General features: G+C 45.7%; 1 protein-coding gene across 1 annotated transcript in view; it reads right to left on the reverse strand.

The window, feature by feature from the left end:
• Positions 1-25,393, reverse strand: part of FRMPD3 (FERM and PDZ domain containing 3) — a 1,207,861-nt gene that overhangs the window by 1,049,089 nt on the left and 133,379 nt on the right. Inside the window, exon 4 of the mRNA XM_069613047.1 lies at positions 3,030-3,075. Coding sequence (XP_069469148.1) covers positions 3,030-3,075 — 46 coding nt within the window. The remainder of the gene's footprint in view (positions 1-3,029; positions 3,076-25,393) is intronic.

The raw sequence follows: 25,393 nt of genomic DNA on the forward strand, positions 1-25,393 counted from the left end.
TGGAGAGGCCAGATGAGAGAGTGAATTAGAAAGACAAGGTCAAGAGAGTTCGCACCAGAGTGGGTAGGCTGGCCGTGGAAAGAGTAGAGGGAGTGGTCAGAAAGGAGGGATTTAAGTTCAAGGCAGGTGGCTTCAGAGTGCCTGGGCAGATTACAGTCCCTCAGCATGACAAAGGGGATGACAGTAGGGAGCGACTCAATGATAAGAGTCAGATCAGGGAAGAAGGAGTTGAGAGGACCAGTGGGTCAAAAGACAGGCAAAACAATGAGAGGAGTAACAGGGAGTAGTTGAAGAGTGGCATATTAAAACAAGGAAGACTTGATCTCAGACAGGTGTAGAAGGGCAGCGCTGGGGGCATTATCAATAGGAAACCCCACACAGCCACCCTTACCCACAGGTCAGAGAGAGTGGGAGAAGATAGCAGAGCCATTGTGGAGAGCTGCTGGTGTAGCAGAGTCATGAGGGGAGATCCAGTTTTCTGTGACAGTAAGAAATACAAGTTGAGGGTGATGAGAGTCAAAGTAGACAAAGATGTATAAATACTTCTTCCATAGGGTTAGATGAGGTTTGAAGTCATGGGATCAAAGGAGTGTCTTCTTTGAGGGGTGCAGGTGGGGAAGGAGGAAAGATGGGGAGGCTACAGTGTGATGCAGAATTTACAGCAAGTTAAGGCTGAAGCCTATAAGAGAAGGGAAGAAGAAGACTGAGTAGAAGGAAGAATGGGTAAAAGTCAAGATGCATGAAGAATGGTAGAAGAAATAGGCAAGTGAAGACAATAAATAAAGGTGCAGCCCAAGTGTGAGAGAGGGTAGTCGGGTGAGGTGGAAATGGAAGGATGGCTGAGAAGAAGCAGGTGTAAATTCTGAACTGGGCTAGAATGGGGCTATAGGTAACCAAACGACAGTTAACAGTCCCAAAACAGCACTGTCCCTTGTTCCTGTGAGGTAACAGGCGTTGCAGTGAAAGGATAGTTGGAAGGATCCCTATGCATGAAAGCAGAGGTCAGGTAAAGGGAGAAATCGGAAAAGTGTTGGCTTGAGCAGGGGTTCTGTACTCAGGCCCTCTCCAGTCCCAACAGGCCCAAACAGGGAGCAGCTGTTTTACTGCTTTCAAGAAAACATGTATGGAGAACAAAATTGATACTGCGATGGCAGCTATGAGAAGTGCTTCATCATATCACCCTCCATAGATGTTGTAGCACCATCTAGGAAGTTCTGTCCTATTTCCAAAATGAAGGTATTCAGAGTTCAATGGTCTCTGGGATATATGCTTAGCAAGCCAAAGTTAAAAACAAAACACACATTGTCAAATGCTAAAAGTCTGGCATTGCAAATCGTGCTGTCACGAAATACAAAAAGAAAAAAATCAATACTAAGTTTGTCAAGCCAAACCTAGTTACTAAGCCAATGCTTTCTATACTGGCAGCCATGATGAATTTGGAGCATCACAAGGGGCTATATAAAAAATTCCCCAATCCATCATGGCTGCATTCTTGAAGCACTTGAATAGTGACAGCCTTAAATATTAGTAGTAATACAAATGTTTCTAATTTAAAATAACATGCAAAATGCAACGCAGCACTCAAGTGGTTAACCCATTGATGTGCAAGTAGCATAGAAAACAATATTTTAATAAGTAACATTCAACAACTCCATCCACAGCTTAAATAACTGCACACATTTCTACAAAATGGCTGCTACTATGCCAGTGTGTTCTCCATAATGTACTTATTCTGCATCAGAGAGCAGCTGATTGACACGAAGGTCATTCTAATATATTTCTTCAAGAGATCTGTCAGAGAGCTAAAGGTCTCAGACCAAAAAGACACCCTCATCTGAATTAATGAATGTTTCTAAATTTTCCATGTATCTCTTCAAATTACGGGCATTGATTCAACGCAGTAGTCAATAGGTGTTTTTCTACACAAAGCTATTTTCTGTGATTTCTAGACTTAGCATCTCTCTCTCTCTCTCTCTCTCTCTCTCTCGCTCTCTCTTTCTCTCTCTCTCTCGCTCTCTCTCTCTCTCTCTCTCCCCCTTCCCTCCCTCGCCTCATCCCTCCCTCACTATGATGGAGGCCCACAATAGAAATACATTCCAAGGCTGAGGGAACTTGAGACCTCCCAAATTGAGGGAGTTGAAGGGGCAGACAGCTTCAAGTTTAAACAATTATTAACAAGCAGCAGCAATAAAACATACCATGGCAGAGGACTGAAGCCTGCCCTGCCAATGCTCTTCTCAGCATGTAGATGGCTAACAACTCCCGGTGATTTGCATCTCTGTGTGAAACAGTGAAACAGTATCCTCTGAATTGGGGTAGAAGAAGGATTAATGGATATCCAGCCTCTTGGTCTCATAAGAAGGGGGGAATCTGACAACTAAATTGGTTAATGCATCTAATGCAGTGATCTATGCGTAACCTGCAGGACAACCATCAATGTCCTGGTGAGATGCATGTTCGCTTGCTATGGTGGGACCTGTAGTCATCTCACATCACATGAACAAGGTGCCCTTTTTGACCAGAGAACAAGTAACACATGAACACTGACCTCTGTCCTTTAATTTCCTTTCTCAATTGTTTTTTTCAGGTTAGTTGAGAGCAGACAGGCAGCATATGTATTTGTGTCACCCAGGTTAGAGTGCAGAAAGCAAAGGCGCATATGATAGCGGGCATGCAGGCACCTGGTAATGGGTCATCACTCATATCCCCACTCGTGACAGCTTTTTAGAACTATCCCCCGGCCCCTCCAAAATTCTGATGAAGGCGTGGACCTCTGTGGCAAAGGGTCCTTCCCAGCAATGTCTCCTTCATCTCGGTGTTCAGTATGCATGAATCTAACGAACCTGGATACACATTTGACCATACAGTGTTTGTTGGTCACATTTTTTTGTGCCCATGCTGCCAGATATCGCAGATATGTACACATCTGTAACTCACAATCCCGGTACTGTATGCACATCTCACATAGAAAACACTTCTCCCTTGAGAACCTCGCCCCTTCCCATGAGCGCTGGCTCTTCTCCGCTCACCTGATGAGGCTGCAGCACAGTGAGGGTAATCGAGTCCTTTGCGTTTCTGCAAAAGAGAAAATAAGAAAGAAATCTTAGAAGAAACGGTTGAATAAGTGCAGTAATGAATTTGTGCAGGCACCTGACTGCCTGTGAGCAGACTGAACTCTCAAGGCCCAAAGGCTAAACAATAACCTGATTGCAGCATTTCATTTTGCAACTATGAATGTGCTTTTAGGTTTTCTGTCACTTCAGTTTTACTCGATATATGAATCACAGTTTTCCATCAGTTGTGGAAATCAGTAGGTCGAGCAGGCCTGTCAAGCGCACAAAAGTGGTCAACTTTTCCTTTCAGAGTCCTCTCATTTCAGAGACACTTTTCCATACTAAAATATTGAGCATACAATTCCAAACCTTAGGTGATTGCTTACAGTGGCATACATAAAGTAAGAATGCATTACCTAAAATGCGTTCATGGGTTCAAGAAAGGCAGGGAACATTTTAGAATGCCTAGTCTGGGGGGATTTGTAAAGCATTTGTGCACCACATTGTGGTTCTTGATGCAAAATCAATACCTGAAGAAGCAAAGGTGTTTTGATAAAGATGGGTCAATATTTGAAAGTAATGGGGTTGAGCCTAAGGGAACAAAAGAAAGTAGAATATGAGGGAGCATGTCTAAGAGAAACAGGAAGAGAGTTCCAGAGGGGAGGGGCCAGAAAGGAAAAGGACTCTTACTCCAAATAATGACTTTCTATTAAGTAGACAGAGAAGACACCACATCAAGGGCTAGTTGCTAGCACATTTTTTGTGATCAATGGACTGGCACTCAGAGAGAGAGTGTAATCTTGGCGACATTGCTTAACAAACAAAACCTGACTTTCTTTTATTGTGCTATGGTTCCACATACACCTTTCACATAAAATATTACATAATATATCCCAAAAAAGAAAACTGCACGTAAAAAGAGAGAAACAGTTAAAAAACAATTAGAATGAGAAACATTTAATTCTTGCATGATAAATACGCAAATTCTGGCCACAGCTGTAAAACTCGCGCCTTGCTTGTTTTTTAAAATCACAGCGGAGTGCTTTAGAATCCGCAATTTCTTCTGGAAATGACAAGACTTTATTAAAACATATCCTAGTCCTGAAAACATTACCAGGGTGTCTTTTCATTAAATGTGTTTCTCTTTAACATTTAAATAGCTGTGCTCCATCTTTGCTCATGACCAATTATCTGGCATGAATTATCCTAGATTGGTTCGTAAAGACAGCAAAGTTACTTCTCAGATGTTCTTCTGTTAGTGCAGTTAATATGAGAGATGATTCTGTTTTACTCGTTAAGCATTATCCTAATTGATAATTGATCAGGGGAAAAACCATACCACCCCAGCATTTCATGACACAATGCAGATGTCGATAATCTAATCACATCACCCACTGTCAATGTCAATGTTATCACTGAGACCTGGTTCGCCACTTCCTCTTAAAACATCTGATGTCCTTTTCCCTGCAAAATATAGACCCCGGTATGTAAAAAGAGTGAGATGTATCACTCGTAGCCTCATTGTCATTCACAAGGGAATATGATACTGTACCCTGGAAGAAAGAGCCACACTCCTGTCCAGGTGGCACTTTGCATGGCACTTCCACTGTACTCATGTCCTACCAGCGACTTTTTACATAACCCATCATAACTCAGGGTCCACAATGTGGTTTCTAGAGGACATTATGGAACTCATATGATCACGCACCGTCTTTGCGAGTATCAAGCAGCACAACAGCAAATTCAACCAAAATAGGGCTCATAGATTTAATTGGTTGGCATGTTCCAGGGCAAACCAGCCACCAGGGAAGCACATTAAGTTCAATCCTCATCCCTACAACAATTGCGCTGTATTGGCTGAATCATGCTGCCATCCAAGTCCAACTAATTTGCCCAATACCAGACAAAGCTTGGCGGTTGCTTCCTGAATTCAGCAATCACTTTTTTTTAAGGTCGTCCCCGCAGAAGCTCTTGAGTCCACTGCCAGCCCATCAGCCAACATCTATCCTCCCCTCTCCACTTTTATCAAAAGCATAAACTCTCTTTTAGATGCTTACACACCAGTACAGTTGTGCCATCTGAGGACCAAACCATGTGACTTTTGCTAGACCTGGGAACTCATATACAGCAAATAGGCTATTCACTAGGCAGAAAAAGCTTAACTCTAAAATAAAGCACAACCCAACCACATTGCACTCAAACAACTACGCAGCATCAGGAAAGACCTGATAATAGCAGATAATACCACCCACTAGACTGCAAGGAACCCCGAGAGCAACAGAGGCTGAGCTCTCTTTCAAGCAATAAAAGATTGTTGTGCCCCTCTGACTGAACAACCAGTTCCACATTCAGCGGAAACAATGTGATTCCAAAATAAATTGCTTTATCAAAATAATCTCAATATTTAGGACTTGCTTCAATGACACCAGCCTCACTAAAGAAGCACACCTCAAACCCATCATGCAAGGAACTAAAATGTTCCAAATTCAGGCTCCTTTTGGGAAATCAATTCTCAGGAAACATACAACCCACAGACATACCACATATGAGGATGGTTTTTACTCTATCATCAATCTCATCAGAGGCCATGTGCTTCTGCCCCCCCCTGTAATCAACCACCTGTGCTTATCATAAGGGGACATTCCGCTTTTCAATCAAAAATGCCGTATATAGCAGGTTATCAAACAACGGAATCATCCCCTACTGAATGTGACAAACGAACGCACAGTCATCAACTTCCATTTCTAGAAAAGGTGATAGAAAATAATCTGTTGCCCCGGCAACAAGGTTTCCTACTGGACTAACAGGCAGGGCTCAGGCCAAGTGGGAGTACTGAGACGACAGCAACCATTCAGGTTGTTGATGATGCCCTGCACATCATGCTTAATCTCTCTGAAGCTTTGTACACAGTTGAGCATACAGCTCTAATTAAATGCCCCTCAACACAGAAGGACTTCACGGATTCTGTACAGGCATGGCTCCCAGAAATTCTCTTCATTCTTGTCTCTACTCTTCATCCTCCAATTCCTCCATCTCCCATCAGCTTTTCCCAGTCTCAGTTTCTTCTATATGTTCCCAGGCCCCCCTGTAGCCAATCTTGTTTCGGCTACTTCTGCCTTATTGCTCCCATGCTTTGGAATGCTTTGCCATTACACAGCTGATCTATTTCCCCATACTCTCTGTTTCGAATATCCCTCAAAAATCATTTGCTATCCATTAAATCCTAACTTTTCTCCTTTTGGTTTGTATATTATGCTTTATTCACTTTTGTATCTTTATGTGTGGCGTTTTGGCGATAGCGCCTTATAAATAAATAAAATACAAATACAAAATACAACCTTCCAAATGGGGACCAGACATTCTAGATCACTCTAGATCTGGAATCCGAAAGTGCTTCATCAGGTCACTTCCCCGGTCCTGCATTGGTCTAATTTATCACTATTAATCCTAAATATGAGCATAATGCCCCCAGGAGCTCTCCTTAATGAACCAAATATCCCCCTACATCAATATGCATTGCCTTCATATTTGCACTTCATGAATGCCAAAAAAGCATCCCATAAATACAATATGTATATAATCCACCATTACACCTGAAAATGAGATTTGTCAGTCAAAGACCACCTCTTATGTTCAAAGCACTGCCTGATAACCTAGCCACAAGTACCAAATCACCAGGCTTCACTATCATTACATCTTCTCTTACAACCATCAAGTTGCCAACAGAGAAGCAGATATTCTGATATCAGTCAACATCTCTGTGCAAAGTGAAGACTTTCTTACCACCTGCTGATTCCATCACATTTGGACAGAGAAAACAAACTCATCTGTGGCACCCTTGCTGCGCTCAAAGCCATACATAATTCCACAGCCAGACCAATTACTATCATCACAAATTATGAGGACATATCATCCAGTCTTATAGGGCTACATTGATAACCACTACCAGCACAAATAATCTGGTAAAACAGATTCTCTCATCATCATCATTTGTCATTTGTAAAGCGCCTTTCACCATTGGTATGGTCTCAATGCACTGTAGGTTGAACGCCCTCAGGGGACCGAAGTCCAAGTATGGGAAATTCATCAGAAGAGTTTTAGAATGTGTGTGTGCATTTTAGCCAAAGCAAAGTTGGGTAGCGGTGGCCAGGTCCCTACTAGCTACCCAGATCGAGCTTAGAAGTGGGTGCTTTAAAGTTGACAAGAGTGAGTGCCAGAGTAGTAGATTTGTTTTGTGTCTAGCTAGACAAAATGTTTGTTGTGGGGGGAAGCTGCATTCTAATAGCAAAAGTGTTGCGCAAAATGTTTTTTGGAAACAGAGTATGGTTGCAGATGTGTGCGGATTAATGGCCTTACCTTCGGCTATCTTCCATAAGCATGGAGTGGGATACGTACCCGTATGCTGTAGTTTGCTTCTTGGTTTTGTAGATGTGGCATGGAATCTCCTGTGTTCAGCTGGAGATTATTAGGTTAATAGGTTAATTTTACCATCATTCAGTGATTGCATGGAGGTTCATTGCTGCCCCAGCCTGTCTAGATTTATTGACTAACTCAAGGGGGCAGGATTCGTCAGGGTCCAAGAGGGAATAACCATGTCTTTTTGGCCCTCCAGAAATCCAGGTGGACCTCTGATCATCAACTGTTAAGCAGCATCGAATTCCAGATGATAGAGGATTGGACAGAGAAGCTGGAGCCTCCTAGTCTAGTTGATTTGAAGGGGGAGGGATCACCAGGAGGAGTGTGGTGCCTGAACGTAAGTTTCTGTTGGCTTGGTAGAGGGTGATTTTCCATTGAAGGTATTGTGGAGGGCATGGTGAAGGATGGATATAGCTTTTAAAGTGGCCCATCAAACGATCAGGAGCCAGTTGAGGGCTTGGAGGCACGAGGGTGTTCTGCTTTCTGGGACTGAGGGCAAGGAGAAACCTGGCAGCAGAGTTCTGGACCCTTTGCAGCTTTCTGAGTTGGTATGCAGGGGCCCCCAGATAGAGGGAGTTGGTGTATTCCAGGCAGGAGAAGACAATGGACAAGATTGCAGTGGCTCTGTTGGGGTAGGAGAGGTAAGGGAAGATGCGTTTCAGAATGCAGAGGTGTAGGTTTCATGATTTGGATACAGTGTTGATGTGGTGTGTGTGATTCTGGAAATGCATCGGAGGGACAGGGCCTCCGTATCATTGTCCTTTACTGTTTTTTATTGTGTGTTCTGTCGTGCTATCCTCGCAGGGGTTAATGTGGAGCATAGACCAGGGAAGAGTCATGAAAATGCAGATGGCCTTTCCAGAAGGTATGTTGACCCTCTGGATGAAGGTGTCTATCTCGTGGGAGATTAGGCACCCTAACCTCAGTCTGGCGGGGGGTGACTGTGATGCTGGAAATGCATAGGAGGGACAGGGCCTCTGTATCCTTGTCCTTTACTGCTTTTTATCATGTGTTCTGTTGTGTTTTATGCACAGGAGTTCCTGTGGGACTCCTGGCAGTGCAGCTCTCACTTTTGGTTTGGTGTACAGACCTATGGGATACCCTTACGGCACACATGGGTGGGGGTACAACCCTGTGTCCCTAGTGTATGTTTTTGGGCACCTGTGTGTGGCCCACAGAGCAGGGTATGGACTTGTGGCAGCTCCATGCTGAATTTGACAGGTGCTCTGAGTATCCTCCATTTTGGAATACCCAGGCCCTGCCATTGGAATCAGTTGATTCCTGACAGGAAACAAGATGGCACCTGTGGCCGCTTGCTTTCTATTGCCTGTTACCTTGTTTTGGTGTTGTTGAGAAGTCCAGGCCAGACTGGCTGGAGCCTTCCCAGTGACTGTATGGTGTGAGTACACCCTGTGGGTGGGACCTGGGTGAATGGAGTGTGTGATGAATATGCACTTCTTGTTGTGGATGTCTAGTTTCTGGTGTTTGACACAATGACTGAGACAGCCCTGCCCGAAACTGGTATGAATGCAGTGTCGAGTGTTGAATGGCTGGGTACTTGTCCCAATACACATTACTTGTGTCTGGAGAGAAGTGAATGGCCTGAATGCACTGTGCACCTGATTGGCTGCCTGCCTGCATGAATGCCCTTCTGACCGATTGGTTGCCGGATTGTGACCCAGCAGAATGAATGGGAGATCAACTAGTATATCTGGGTGCCTCTCACTGCTAGAATTTGTGTTCAGAAGCTGAAGAGAAACTGGAGTTGAAACTGAAGCTTAACCTTGAAGCCCTGCTGGAAGAGAAGTCTTGCTGCTGCTCTACTTCGTCGATCTGAAAGCTGCTGTGTCTCCAAGGACTGACCCAGAGAGGACCTGGTTAGGCGCCTTCTTCCCAAGCTATGAGGGACCATCGTGCACCAGCTGATCTTTGCCAAAGCTCCCTGGTAGACAGACCTATGACAGGCTGCCGACCGGAGATGGGGACTGCTGCAGAATCACAAGTAAAATCTCCCAGACACAGTTGTCCATCACCGTCGACTACCGCCGTATCTGACCAGAGCCTGTCGTGCTCCCTTTGTCTAAGTAACATTTGATCCAAGGATGCTCTCGCCTGCTCCGTCGACCGCTTTGTCCCGCCGGAGAAAGTCGAGGCCTCCGACCGACTAAGGAGCATCCGCCAGTGGGTTTCCCGCCACCTAAAGACCACAGAGATGCCGACGGCTCGACGCCCTTGCTGGGCCACAGTTCTTCAAACGTTTTGCGGTCCTGAACTATTGTCACTGAGTTGCCCTGCACGCCTCTTCCTTGCAGGACGCCAACGCTTCATAGTCGACGAGCACCGCTAGGAACGAAGCTGCCACCTCACCGTCGTCGTTCAACCCGTGTCGTCGTCGGACGTTCGACGAGCCGTGACTGTTGCCTTAAAGGAAGGGCACTCAAGAAGGGCCTTCGATTGCCTGATGACAAACTCTGCTATTCTAGGTACATTGGGGTGGTAAAACTATTTTAGAAGGAAATAAGACTCTTGTGAACAATATATGGACTGGGCTTGTGATTCATCTTTGCTTACAGGTTGCCCAGGTGGGGGGATCTCCACACAGAACTGTGTCTAGTGGTAGGGGCCAGTATTCTACCAATTGTTCTAACCAACTGCTTTCCTCCTATATCTAGTGTTGGTTTCCTTTATTCATTTGATCTGTGTGACATTTAACCAGAGTACAGTTGATGCACTTTATTGAGATCTGCTAATAATTGTGGTACCACGTAGAACTGTATATATTTGCCATTATAGATTATCTAAGCACAAAGTGAGTTATTGTGATTGTACATAACCTTGAACTTAATTATATAAAGACTGTGTTTTAACTAATTCAGTGTGTGGATATTCCTTTGTGGGGGCTTGGGGACTACACTGTACTTAAGAACCAGCCTGCATCACCTCCTGAGAAGCTAAGCCTTGATTGCTCGACCACGTACCAATAATAGAGAATCTTGGCTCGGGTCCTCTGTGCCTCTCCTCTGCCATATAGAGAGCAGAAGTACAGACCCTCCCTCCAGTCTTTACAGTGTGAGAGTGTCAGATCAGTGTTCATGGTGCAACCCAAGTTTTTGTTGACTGTGGTGGATGCAGTGGTGGGAGGGCCTAAAGAAGAAGCCCAGTGGGTGGGTTGGGGAAAGAGAGCCGTCTACCTGCAGAACATGATTATCTTTTTACGGGATTGAGGAGGAGGTGGTTGACTGTAATCCAATAATCAATGTCTGTGCGGCAGGATGTGAGGTCACGGTGGGGGGGTAGAGATGGACTTGGGGTTCTTAAAGATCATTTGTATATCATCTGCATAGTTGTAGCATGTGAGGTTGTGTGAGAGGATGAGTGCAGGGAGGGGGCTCATGTACTGGTTGAAGAGAAGAGGCAATAGGCAAGCGTCTTTTGGGACTCTGTTATTGATGGGGCAGGTGGTCGAGGAGAAGGGTGGAAGTGGGTGAATTGGCATCTATTGGTGAGGAATGAAGAGATCTGCCTTAGTTCTGTGTCCCTTACGCCGAGGGAGTCGAATCTGTCAATGAGGATGCAGTGGTTGATAGTGTCAAAGACTGCAGAGTGGTCAAGGAGCATGAGTGCGGCACAGCCCTCTGAGTCTGCAGTGTTTCTGATGTCATCCCATATGATTCAGTTTTATGAAGGGGTCTGAAGCCAGAATGGGTGGGATTGAGAACGTGATAAGATTCAGTGAAAGTTTAGAGCTGGAAGTAGGCTGTTCATTCAGTACGTTTGGCCAGAAAGCTGGTGTTTGAAATGGGTCTGTAGGTAGCTGGAAGGTGGCAGTGAAGCAAGGTGTTTGATGTGTGAAGCATTGAAAGCTGCTGAGAAAATTACTGAGGTGAGGGAGGAGTTAATGATGGATCTTATGATGTTGCCTGAGCAAGTCAAAGTAAAGATTTCTTTGAGGAGGGTGGGAGGGCATGGGTCTCTCAGGGATCCGGACAGATGACTGTTGGCCTCTAATATAGGATTCTGGTCCGAAGATGGGAGAAAAATACGAGAAGGAAGGGGTGTGGGCTTCGGGTTACATGTTTCATGCGGGGGAGTAGGTGGACTGGTGGGAGTGCTGCTAGCTGCTGGTGCATTCCAGCAATGTGTTTCAGAAATGGTCTGAGAGAGCAATTGGGGAATGTGTGAGATGGGAACTGCAAGGGGGGCTCTGAACTCTGTGATGATCTTGTGGAGTTCCTTACTGCTGGTACGCATTAGAGATTGTTCCCATATAAGGATTTATTGGCTTTCCGGATTTCAGCTTTGTAGATGTGGGTCTGATGGGCGTAGCAGTTTTGTTTTGGGGAGATGGCCTGGCCCGCTATCTGCCTTCCAGGGAGTAGTTGAGTGTTTTAATGGATTTGAGGAGGGGGTGAACCATCTCGGCGAGACGCCGAGCCTGTTAGAGATGGATCTAGAGGGGGCGAGAGGTAGAATGGCATTGGAGAGCCATGTGTCAAGGTTACTGATAGAGGGTAGTCCTCCTTCAACTGGGAGGGTGGGGAGGGAGGAGAGCAGGGAGCTGGCCAGGTCTAAAGTTACTATGGCTTACATCAATAACAGGACGTGGGTGGATGGACTGTTGTGAGCCATGCATGGAGGTTGGATTCGTTACACGAGCAAGAAAGGGATGGTTGCGTGATCTGTTCATATGAGCGGTCTTGGCAGAGCATGTAAATAAGGTTGGTAAAGCTGAAGATTGCATCAATAGTATGTCCTGCTGAGTGCATTGCACATGTTATCTGCTGAGTCATGTTGAGTGCTTCCAGGTTGTCCAGCAGTGGTCATGTCATGGGTTGTCTGAGGTATTGAACCATATGTTGAGGTCTCCTAGTAGCGTGATGGAGGGATGTAGATGAGCAAGAAACCGTTTGTGAATGAGGGGTTGATGAGGAATTGTACTAGGAGCGAATCACAATCTGTGTTGCACGCCTGTGCCTTGAAGTGGGAGATGGATAGGTGAGGTTCACAGAAGATGGGAATCCCACCTGCTCTGCAGACTCTGTTGTGAGTGATGAGTCTGTTTTCGGGGGTAATGCCTTGTGTGCAATGGGTTGGTAGTCATCGGAAAACCAGGTTTAAGTGATGGACTGGATGTCCAGGCTTTCAGAGGAGATGAAATCGTACATGTTGTGTCTTTTTTTGATGACAGATCTAGCATTGATGAGTGTGCATGAGAGTGGGAAGAAGGGTGAGGCTATTTGGCCCCTGTAAATGCATGCACGGCTGGGCTGGGGGAGTTGGGTCGGGAAAGTAGTGGAGGGTATCCCCCTCAGGTCGTCTTGTGTGGGTGTGTGGATTGTACAGGTGGGAGGGTGTCGGAGGGAGAGGAGGATGTGGTGTTAGTAGGTATGGTGGTAGGGGGATGGAGGGGAGAGAGGGATTATTTGCTCATGGGAGACTAATTGTTTATGCTGTTATGATGGAGGGTGGAGCCTCTGCGCATTCTTAGGGTCTGTGGAAAGAGGGGGAGAGAGTTTGGAGGAGTTGAAGGTGGGGATCAAAGGGGAGGTTGGTGTGCCGGCGTGCATGGTAGTGACTGGGTTCAATGAGAGAGGGAGTTGGAGAGTGGAGTTGTGACAAGAGGGGGATGTGCAGTTGGGAATGACCCTGGGTTGCGGCAGATTTGCCTGGGAATGTTGAGGTGGGTGGGGGGGTGTTTGTGTCAGGGGTGTTGAAGGGATTGGTGAATAGGTAGTTCACTGGATTCGGAGGGATGGGGATGATGTAATGATGTGGGTGAGAGGTGTGGGTAAGATTAGAGGGGTAGATAAGGAGAGCCGTAAAGAAATGAGATAGTATGGGTTTTGGATATTCTGTGTTTGAAGGAGTTCTTGGGTGCCTGTGGCGTGTGTGATGGTTGGCGGGTCTGCCGGGGGGAGGGGGTTGTCAAGGGACACCCGGGCGGCACTTACGGATGGGAAAGCTGTGGTGGAAAGAGGTCTGGAGGGCACAGGGGTGAGAGAGGGCAGTGTGGTGGGGTGGAGGTGTGGGGGCTGGATGGAGGTGAGAGGACAGGAGGGGTGGAGGGGTGGGAGCCAGTGGGATGGGAGAGGTGTGGATGGGATTGTTGCCCTGGGAGGCAGGATGAGGGGTGAGAGCAGGGGAAGAGAATGGGCAGGGAGGTCAGCCATTCTTCTGGTGCAGCAAAGTGCCCCTCTGGTCTGTGAGTTAGTTGGCATGGCATACAGACTGCTGCATCTGTTCAACTGCAATAACTGTGGTGAACTTGAATGTCTCACTGCATTTGACAAACAGTGGGTAGCTCAAATGTCCAGGTATAATTATATATAAAACAATGGCTAACTCAGATACTAAGTCAAATATGCAGCTAAAATTGAAACAGCACTTATAAAGTCTCAGTGGCTAGTTTAAGTCTAAAGCTAGAGTAGTATAGTGGCAGTAATGGATTTTTCAGTAAAATGCAATGCAGGGCTATATTCAAATATTCAGTTAAATGCAGTGAAACGCTATTCTTAAAAGATCAGATACATGCAATTCTTAAATATTCAGCTAATTGTAGTACAAGGTTATACCTCAATATTCAGCTAAATGTTGTTCGGGACTATACTCATCTATTCAGCTAAATGCAGAAACAAGACTGTACTCCAATATTCAGCTAAATGCAGTACAAGGGACACTCTTGAGTTGTTCTTCATGGAGTCTTTTGGCTAACTGTTTTACTGCACCTGGCTAACAAAGACTGGTTATACTCTCATAAAACGTTAATGAATCTGGCAGTATACTGCTTGTGTTTTGGGAATTGCCATCTCGTGCCTTCGCTCCACCATTCCAATCTTCTCTCATTTTACTCTAACCGTGTCACTAGCTGCCAGATACTATCTGAGTTCTGCACGGATATGTATGTCTGTAGATTCAACCTTTTGAGTTTTTCTGAGGTTGTGAGGTCCTTGCTCATTCAAAACCCTGCTGTGGATTCCATTTTTAAGAAGAAGGCTGCCCAATGACACTCTTGTGTCTGTTTTAGTGAGCTGCATTCACATCTCATTCATGTTGCATTGACCTTATATATTTGTCATGTTAGTGTTAATGTCTGTGGATCCTATGTTAATATTCTTCGTGTCTAAGTGCATATATTACCTATTTTACATGTTGTTCATGTGGAGTGCATGTCTGCTTTGTGTCTAGTGCATGTGCTTGTTACTGTTACAATGTTAATTTAAATGCTTTTGCCATCTTCAACTCACATTGTCTCCACGTCCTGCTGTACCTGCAGGGGATAAGGGTGGTACAGTTATCTCAGTGAGTAATGTCTCTCGCCGTTGTGGGATTGATGCGGATGAGGGGCAGAAGCTGTGGATGATGTATTCATCTGCCTCCAAACAGCTGGTTGCAGCGGGCAGGGAAGAGGAAGCGAACAAAATGTGCAAAGGAAAATGAGAAAATAAAGAAATCCAAATGTATTTCTGCAGCCCTTACCCAGGAAGAGTGGTCTCTCCCCCAGGTGGCAGACAAGGGTACTCAATTGCTGGTGTAACTTCTGTCTTTGGTACAGAGGCAGGGGCTCCAGGTGCCAGTAGCGGATTGTGGCTTTGGTTTGGCTCCGCTTTAGGATTGGTTCTGCTCTCAGTTGAGACAGTTCCTGAATTATTCAAGCTGCACAGCCCAGGCACCTCAGTACAGCTGCCACAGAATGTATCAAAAGATGCAGAGACTCCCTCCGAAGCTGTACTCGACTGCATTCACATTTGGAGGATGTATCTTCTTCCCAACTAGTTTTCTGTTAACAGGAGGAATCCACCAGGGATCCATGTGCCACAGCACGAGATTAAGGCCTGATGATGAACGAGAAGTCCGAAATGCATTGGCTTCTGATTCTGCCACTTCAATTGCAAAGAAGGTACAGCACAAGAAAATGAAAAAAGTATGTGCAATCTGTTTATATGTGATTGTACTTGATGGGTAATGCAGTATTATCTACTACAAGAGTAGACACCAGAATAGGTGGCTGCAATAGAGGGCTGCAGTGCGCTTTACAAATTCAAAAATAAATAAATAAATATAAACAACTGCATATTGTTAAGCTTCACACATTGGGCCGCTTATTGCAACCCACAAGCAAGCTTCCTTAAGTATACTTATAGCGCCTCGTTGCCTAGAGGGCTGCAGTGCGCTTTACAAATTCAAAATCAATAAATAAATAAATAAATAAATAAATATATGGTGAATATTGTCAATTTTCTCTTTATGAGATTCCCTCCCTACTGTCAGGACATGAGACTGGCAGCAGCGAAGTTCACCCCAATCAGGGGTCTGAAGGGATCACTCAGGTGAGCAGCTGCAGGACAGAAGTCTCAGGCTAAAAGTCGGTGACCTGCAACATTGCAAGCTCCAACTTGGAACATCAACTGATGCACCGGAGATACCTAATATGAAGCTGGTCAGATCGCAGAATGCTACCATGACACTTCCAAAGTCTTCTGGTGGCAAATTCCTTGTGTAGGGGTGCAGGCCGGTTGCTCCCACAAGCCCAAGGGTCGAAGTGCCAAATGAGGTCTTTTGTGATAGTTGCAAGGGACAGGGCATTGTTAGGATTTGGCTGCAGGCATCTTCAGCAGCAGTTTTCGGGCCTTCAGCATGATGCTCCTCAATATAGGGAAAGGCTACAGGATTCTTTTTATCCCAAATTCAGACTTGGGCTGTGCCAGCACACCATTTGGCAGAATATGCACCATTCAAAATGGTAAGGGGTGCCCAGTCAGGGATAAATACTTACCCGACATCTGCCCAGGAAAAGATATCCCCTGGCTAGAGTGTGGATTGGAACCAGTCCCCTAACACCGGCTCTGGACAGGTCTCACCCAACTTTGCCCGGGAATCTGGGATGAATACCAACGAAAGTGTATGCTTTATATGGCATTTCCAGACATCGAGAGGGCAGAAAGAAGGCAGAAGAACAAGAGGGCTAAGGGACAATTCAGCCATTTTGATTATTACGTTATGCAATAAAAAATATGCAGCACATTGCACCCCAAAAAACGGGTGAACATTGTTCAAACTCACCAGCCTCCTCCTACACACAAAAGGTAACAAACAAGTGCCCACACAAAAACTAGGGATACAAAGTATCCCTTGAGCACTTCACTTTAAAGTGATGTCTTCTAAACTGAATGGGCAAATCATGAAAGGGGACGGTGTCCATGGCAATTTTGGGGGCTGACCAGTGCCCCCTAATGGAGTCTGACAAAGGCAGTGAAGCAAAAAGTATTTACCCACCTCCAGAAATCAGCACTGGGTTCAAAAGCGTACTTGGGTGTTCCATTTATGTCAATGGAAGGAAAGTTGAAAAAAGGATCATGCACAGTGAAAAGGTACATTATACCATTTTTTAGAAGGATTTTCAGAATCAGCCTTGTGGATCAATTTTGAGCAGGGAAAGGCACTATAACCAAACTATCAAAGTAGAGTGACTAACTGGTAAGGCTTAGACTTAGAGAGAGTGGTGAAAGATTCAGAACATGTATACAAATTCAATTTATTTAGTACTTGGACAACTCTTAGCAATTAAAAACATCACAAGTATCACACTAAAACAAACACTATTATAAACCCATTCACTTTTGCTGTGCTATGGCTACAAAGTTAAAAAAATCTTAGCAACTGTGGTGTACCGAAGCAAGTGACAAAAAAAAGGTAAGAACCAAATGACAGAATAGGCAATGAAGAAAGGAGTTTGAAACACAATAGACAGTCCTATCAAAAATTAAGGGACTACACTTTAAGATGTCTTCTCCAACTAGAAAAGACAGGAGCCAATAAACCTGTTTTCAGGAGGCTACAGTCTTTAAAGGAGTCTGAGCATGGGTTGGCAAAGCCAACAAGCAGTTGGATGTGCTCTAAAGTTTAAAAAGAAATGCTGGAAAGCAGTGGTGGCTGGTGAATTGTTTAATTGTAGGGTCTTAAATATTTCTCCCATATATGCCAGAGGGATCCTGAGTAGCCAGGGAGCCCGAACCAATCAAGTACGGTTCAGGGGAGGGGTGTTTCACCCCCGAGACATTTCTTATAATAAGGGGTTAAAATGGTGCATTTTAGAGCACATGTTTTAGAAAAATTGGGTAAAAAGCCAAACAGTTTGTAGTTGTGTTTGTAGGGTGACTCATGAAAAAAATCCAATAGATGCAAATCACCAACAGTGCACAGGAGCATTTCTCCAGCACATTTTAATTATGCTTTTGCCCACAATACGTGGCAGGATAAATCATTTTCACACAGGCTGTGTCCATACATTTCCATGCTGACTGCACCTTTATACCCTATTATTCCCATATAAGAACATACTGTAAAGAAGGAGTGTGTTGGTTTAGCCCCCCCATACATTATACACGAAAGGGACCACTTGCTCTTGCACTAGTGGGGGACGCCCCCTTGTCCTTCTGCGGTCTGAGGGCACAAGGCCCTAGCATAAGCAGAGGTGGGGCTATTGCAAGACACACTTAGACTCCATTTTGTGTACCCCCGACACCATCTTTGGACTAGGCCGCATATTGGTAATGTGAAGTCTCCTCTCCCCTCAGCAGCGCCACGCACGCAGGGAGCACTGACAGCCCCCACCATTTTCCTCCCGTGCCTGTGCCTCCCAAGTCCCTTTCTCACGGATGCGCTGAGACACGATGTTGCAAACAAACATTGTATTACTTTCATTCTTCCTCTGAGATCACTGTCCTGTGTGTGACCGAGCCGAACCCTGACTTGCAGTTCATCCATCTCCTCAAACCTGCTCCGCACCTCTCACCCCACTGTTGGAAGATGACTGCTTGTTTAACCTTGTGCCCCTCCAAAGGTATTATTTTGATGTAACAGAAATGTGACCCTGCTTTGCTGAACAACATAGAGTGTCCCCAATAAACTCAGACCCCTGTCACAGTAGATTCCGTCCTAAACTAACATGTGTCACTCCACCCCTTCCCTCTCTGATGTGCCAGACCAGGCAACTATCAATTCCGACCCCCACAGGTTACTTTAGGAGCCAGAACCCCACACCTTCCACCCCACTAGTGACCCCAAGTCAAACAATGTAAATACACGTGTACAATTTGTAGGCCTTTAATGCATACTTAAAAGGTATAGTAATGTTCAGTATTTACTGCATGTCTAGGATAAGTGTATAGATCAGCTTAGCCAGAGCTAACCGCCTCTCCGGACCTGACCCAACCTTCAACTCACACGGACCAGCCCAGCTGAACCACGTGATGTCCACCCTCCCGCCAAGTCATCAGCCAATCCCGTGGAGCCGGCCCATAAAGAACTTTATGTGCACTCCCTCCCATACCAATGGAAATGTAACTTGTAGATGGTATAGAACCCGTCACTGATGACACTGCAACCCTTTAAAACATATTTTTCTGTATTGTTTGCCTGAGCGCTCTCAAGGCAGCATAGTTCTCTGGATGCTGAATCTTACATAAAACCTTTGCTGATTCTCAAAAACCAATCGCTTGGTCTCATTCCCTACTGGGATGTGTCCATTACTCTGAGTTTTAATTGGTAATGTGGGGAGTGAGTGCCTTCACTACTCATGTTTGCTTTGTGCAGAATGCCATTAATGATACCATACAAAAACAGTCCACGTTTGTTCTGGCAATATATCGCAGTATCCCCTAAAAGGAACATACTCCAGATGGTTTTGCGATTAAGAATGCATGCCACAGTATGAAACATGTCCAAACTGGCTGCACTAAAATGGCAGTCGAGCTGTGTAATAGCACTTATCATGCTTGCTTATCCAAAGATGCGCAACACAAATGTCATACCACAATAAGAAATGACTAGACTGGCTGCATTGAAATGCCAGTCTAGCGACATAATAACACTTATCATGCTTGTTGTATGAAAGATGCCCAATACAAAATGTCATGCCACAGTAAGAATAATAACTTTGATCATGCTTGCTTTATCAAAGATGCCCAATACATAATGGCATGTATCAGTAAGAAATGGCTAGACTGGTTGCATACAGAACAGGCAGTCTTACTTTGTAGTAACACTTATCATGCTTGCTTTACCAAAGGTGCCCCAAATGGCTAGACTGGTTGCATTGAATTGCCAGTCTAGCTATATATTAACACTTATCATGCTTGCTTTATCAACCATAACAAAATGGGCAGTAAAAAAGTCCATGCCTGCCCTGTGGTGTGCCAGCAAAGTGCATGCAGAAATAATCACATTAATCATGAATGTGACTATGCGTGAGTGCATGGCCTTTGGGGGTCCAGTGGGCAGATATGTGTCAGGGACTGGGGTCCCAGGGTACAGCCATGGCATTCTTTACTAGGCATAGATGCACAATAAAAACGGCCATGCTCCCCAGCTCCCTGGGGCCCCAAGCACCTCACAGGCACACAATTGTGTGCCTGTGAGGTGCTGGGGGGCCCAGGATTGGCATTGTTTACAGGCCATCTATCATAGATGCCCATTAATAAATGTAATGCCTCCCCCTGTGCCCTCCAGCAACTCATATGCACAGATAATCAATTATGTGTACAAGTGAGGCGCTGCATGGCTTATGGGACAGGCATGACATTGCATGTGAGGTGTTAGGACTCCCAGCAGACTGGGCTGGCATTCTTCACTGGGCATACAGAGTCAAAAATGCCATGCCTGCCCCCTGAGCCCAGTGCCTCATGCTCATACAATGAATGTGATTATGTGCATGCAAGGCGGTGGGGGAGCTCAGGGGTCAGGCATGGTATTTGTTACTGGACATCTATCATAGATGCCCAGTAAAACAATTGGCATGCCTATGCCCTGGGTCCCAAGCTCCTAACACATTCACACAATCACTGTGGTTATGTGTGTATGACAGGCACCGGGAGAGCAGGGGGCAGGCATGGTATTTTGTACTGGACACAGACAAATACCATCCCTGTTCCCTGCGTCCCATAGTGGATCAGAGGAAAGCTGATTTTGGCTGGGGAGGAGGGTGATTGTTGTTAGGAAATATTTCATATTTGAATGTAATTTTCCCTCCCTGTGTCAACCCCCAAACATTTTGCTGCTGTTTTACACCCTGATCTAAACTTTGCCAGAGAAGCACAGCCCTCAGCTGCACTCCTCTGGGCTTTTGCTTAATTCTTATGAGGAAACTGACATGCCCTTAAAACAGTCAGTACTGGGAGACTTTGTTTCCTTAGTACTTTCCTCATGTTTCAGCTTTTGTGCAACATGTACCGAGTGCAATGTAACTTACTTTACCGCACTCTTGGGTCTCTAGTCATTCCAAAGACCCTAGAAACTCTCGTTGGACTTATTATGAACTGTGCAGGTGTGTCACGGACAGGACTGGTGGCAGCTATCGTTTATCTTACGTTTTGAACCCTTTTTTTGCCATGTTATCCGCGCTTACTGCGTTTGGCACGAATAGGTGACCTGGCTCCAAAATGGCCATGCCACGCGGTTCTTTGTCCTGTCCTTTGCCCATCTTGCCCTTTCACCTTCCCCAAGTCGACTAACCCCGGGTCAGTCCTTATTTGGTCATGCACTTTCCCGCAAAACCCAAAGCTTTCGCAGGCTTCTGCATGCCTTGTGTGTGCCTCCATGATGTGGGCTGGGATGTAGGTTCCCAATACACATCCTGGGTGCCAGAGAGTCTGGAGTGTCCTGAATGCCTGGGACCACCGTGGTCCTTGATTGGTCCACGTATGGAGTGAGTGTTTGTGAGCAGATCACCCATTGGGTCCTCTCCGTTTTGGCACGAAGGGAACATTGGATAAGAGGAGGCTGAAAACACCACTACCATGTCGATCTCCTGAGTTCACACCGAACAAGGGATAAGGAGCCAAGTATCCTACAACAAGAAGTCGAGTCGAGGAACCGCTGGTGATCCGCTGGATGGTTTGGCAACCCTGAGCCCGCTGTCGTCCTACGAGACCCTCTACATCTGATCGTCCTAGAAAGTCTGCGAAGGCGCTTCGACCCATTGGAATAGTGGGACCAGCTATTCTCGGCACCATCAGCAAACCCTGCAAGTAAGCCTCTTCGGAAGTGTCCCTGGGCCAACCAGTGGGCTGACCAGCTTACGCAGGACGTTTTGCTCTGTCACTGCCACTGTTTAGGGGAAGCCCTCGAAACTTGGCCTACTGCTAGCTCTGTGTCCACGGCATCCGGACACCAAATTTCGTACACTTGGCATTCCCAGGTCTGAAGTGAGACAAGTGCGCCCGGACCAGAGTAACCGCATTTGCCATGTTGCCCTGCTGTGGCAACGACCTGTGCACGTTCGCTGCATTTGTGATCCCCTCGACCCTGCACCCTGCTACTGAGGAATCTACACAGTGTCGAGATGTCCTGCTTGTCGCATCCGAACCTGCCAGCAACATGAACTGAACTGGCGAAGTCTGGGTCTGCCTGCGTCGGGGACCGGTGAGTAGTCCATACCCCAACTCGGTGGCCCCTCGCACAGGAGCCCATTTCTTTGCTACCGCTGTTGCGAAATAGCAACTCTATCCCGCACTCTCAACCTGCCTACGCCCGCAAGTGGAGGTCTTGCTTGAGTAGGGGGGACTTGTTCTTCATCGCTTCATTCACCTTCCTAAACTGTCAGAGACCCTTGAAGAGACCCTATTTTGTCCATTGGCACAAGCGTGTGCATGTACTATTGAGCATAAGGCTCCTCTCTTCGTAGAGCTTGGACTGCCTCCTAGTTAGGTGTATTTCTGATGTCGAACTGGGTCTAATGATTACTTGCACTGCCTGTTTTCCTCCCCCTCTAGGTGGTCTACATATTTCCTGCTCCTAACTCCTTAGACCCCTCTGTCTTGTATATATATTGTGTTGATTGTGATGTGTTTTACTTTAGTATTATTGTGATTCTTTGCTATGGTCGATGTTACGAAGGCCTTGTAATAAATGTGTCTATATTTTTAATATAACACCTGTCTGGAGTAATTTGTAAGTGTCCTTGCTTTGTGTGCTCATTGAGGTCTTTCAGTCACCCTCACCCCTCTTGAGACTTAGTCTTGGCCGCCGCCATCGCTACTCTGAATTGGTCTGGCTTGTCCAGAGGTTACCCTGTTCCAAGAAACTAGGCTGGCCTTCTGAACGTCTGCCCCTCCAGGTCAGAGTTCAGAAATCCGTCTTAACATGTGCATCTAAGGCCTTTTTAAAATACCTCTGTTGTACAACCCCCCTCACCAGAATCAGCTCCACGAACCAGCACAAACACACCCACACACATTCACATAACATTCACATAACATCCACAATGCAAGCACTCTCTCTTTCACACAAGCACCCATCATCATGCACTCACTCATAACACAAACATACATGCACCTATACACATATTTAAATAATAAATACATGAACATACAAACATAAGTTTACACAGCATACACAGAGCAAGCACTCTCTCATTCACACAAGCACCCATCATCAAGCCCTCACTGATAACACAGGCATACACGCATCCATACACCTATCTAAATAATAAATGATGACTATACAAACAGACACATTTACACAACATACACACAGCAAGGACTCCCTCATTCACAAGAGCAGCCATCATCATAAATTCACTCATAAAAGCACAAACATGCATGCATCAATAGACATAATTTAAATAGAAAATACATGAACATAAAAATACCTTCTTCCACCGCTCCTGAAGTTCCTCCCTAGCGCTGGTTTACTGTAATAGCCTTTTAATTGGTACATCTCAGGCTAATCTCAAGACATTGCAGGTGATCCATAACAGTGCAGTGCAATCTGCGTTTGGCCTCATGTGCAATATGCACGTTTCTGAGGTTAGGGGCAGCCTGCACGGGCTGCCTGTCCAACAAAGACTGCAGCATAAGGGGCTATCCATTGTGTATAAATGTTTACGGGGCAATGCCCTGTCATATCTTACTGCTAGGATAAAAACAAAATCCACTGGTCATTTATTACGGTCTAGTTGTAATACTCGTTTAGCTCAACCCTCGTTCACTTTGAAGAAATTTGGAGGTGCCAGCTTTAATTCATGGGCTCCTGTCTTATGGAATTCTATACCTAAATATCTGGCAGAAAGCAATACATTATCTGTTTTCAAGAAACAGCTGAAAACATTCCTATTTGACACAGGCCCTGAATAATCCTCTCTTTTATGCCTAATACTTTCATCACTACACTGCCATTTGTTTTAACATCTAATGATCTTTACTTTTCTGGCATGTAAAATGATTTTGCTCCCCATCTCTCTCTCTCCCCTGGTTTTCGTGTTTTGTGGCCTGCCTGTCCTCTTTTTCTTTTGTCCTGTGTGTGCCCTGAGGCCTTAGGGTTAGTGGCGCAATACAAGAATGCAGATAATTAGATAGATAGATAGATAGATAGATAGATAGATAGATAGATAGATAGATAGATAGGAGAACATTTGAGAAAACTACTGGCGGTTGGCAATGTAGGACTTGAACCAGCATTGGACAAGGTCGCTGATCTCCATACGCCAATGTAGGATGTTCTTGAGCCCCTGGTAGGCTACTGTGTCAAAAGCGGGTGAGAGGTTGAGTAGAACCAGGAAGCAGGGGTGGCCATCATCAAGGATGTTGAGGGTGTCGTTGACCACCTGTTGGTAGTTGTCTCTGTTCTGCATCTGGGTCTGAATCCGGATGGGTAGTTTTGGAGGAGATTGTTGGTGTCAATGTGTTGCTGCAGTTGCTTGGCTGTTGCTTTCTCAATGATCTTACCTAGTATGAGAAGATGGGTGATGGGGCGATAGTTACCTAGGTTGTTGGGATCCAGAGTGGGTTTCTTTAGTAGAGGAAGTGTTTGTCGTGTCTTTAGGGTGGATGGGAAGTAGCCTTGTGTTAGGGAGCTGCTGATAGCGAAGGAGTTATTCGGTGGGCAGGGTCTTGAGGATGTAGGCTGGGAGGATGTTGTCTGTATACAATGTTGCTTTGAGGGTGGCCTAGGTTTCTACCATATCCTCTGTAGTGAGTTTCTTGAATGTTGTCCAGGGTGTGGAGATTTTGCAAGGAGGGAAGGTGGGTCTATGGCTGCAGAACTGGTGTCTATGTGCTGGTGAATCATGCTGTTTTTGGCGATGAAGAAGGTGTTGATGGTGGCAGATTGTTCAATAGATTGTTGTATGGCAGGGTCAGGTAGCGGGTTGGGGCATTGCATGACCACTTTGAAAAGGGATCTGCTTTTGTTGTTGGCTTCTGCTATGGTGTTCTGATAGTAGGAAGTCTTGGCTGTGTTGATCAGTGGCGACGGTTTGGTTGGAGTTCCTTAATGAGTGCCAGGTCAGATGCAGTCTTGGAGCAGCGCCAGGTTTTCTCTTGTTTCCTGATGGCTCTTTTGCTGAGGTTTTGTTACTGTGTGCACCCAGGTGCTGACGGTTTTAATTTGCAGGTGCGTTGTTTTAGAGGCGCATGTCGGTTGATGGAGGTTGAGAGGGTGGCATTGAGTGCTTTCAGTAGAGAGTCACTTTTCGGTTGGAGTGTTCAGTCCATGTGAAGTGGAGGTTGGCAATTACTTCTGTGAGGGTTTCCACCAGGAAGTTCTTGAAGGACCTGTAGGTTTGTCTGATGGGTTTTTGCTGGGAGTGCTTGACTCTGGTGTTGTGCCGGATGTTGAAAGGCACGACCAGGTGACCAAACCAGTCAAGCAAGAGAGGAGAGCTGTATTAGAGGGAAGGCAGTGCAGTGATGATTAGGTCATGGATGTTACCTTTCTCATGTGTTGGGTCTTTCCTGTGCTGTGTGAGGCTTGGGGTGTCAAGAAGGCCAAGGAGGGCTTTTTTCATCGGTTTGGTGGCTATGTTACCTGGGAGTTTGAAGTCACCTAGGAAGATGTTGTCGGCGTGTGTGAGGGTCATGGTGGTGACCAGGTCAGAGAAGTCTCTGATGAAGGCAGTGTTGGCTTTTGGTGGTCTTTAGATGAGATGT

Source organism: Ambystoma mexicanum, chromosome 5p (assembly GCF_040938575.1).
Source record: "Ambystoma mexicanum isolate Mex_15411 chromosome 5p, UKY_AmexF1_1, whole genome shotgun sequence".
NCBI classification, from domain to species: domain Eukaryota; kingdom Metazoa; phylum Chordata; class Amphibia; order Caudata; family Ambystomatidae; genus Ambystoma; species Ambystoma mexicanum.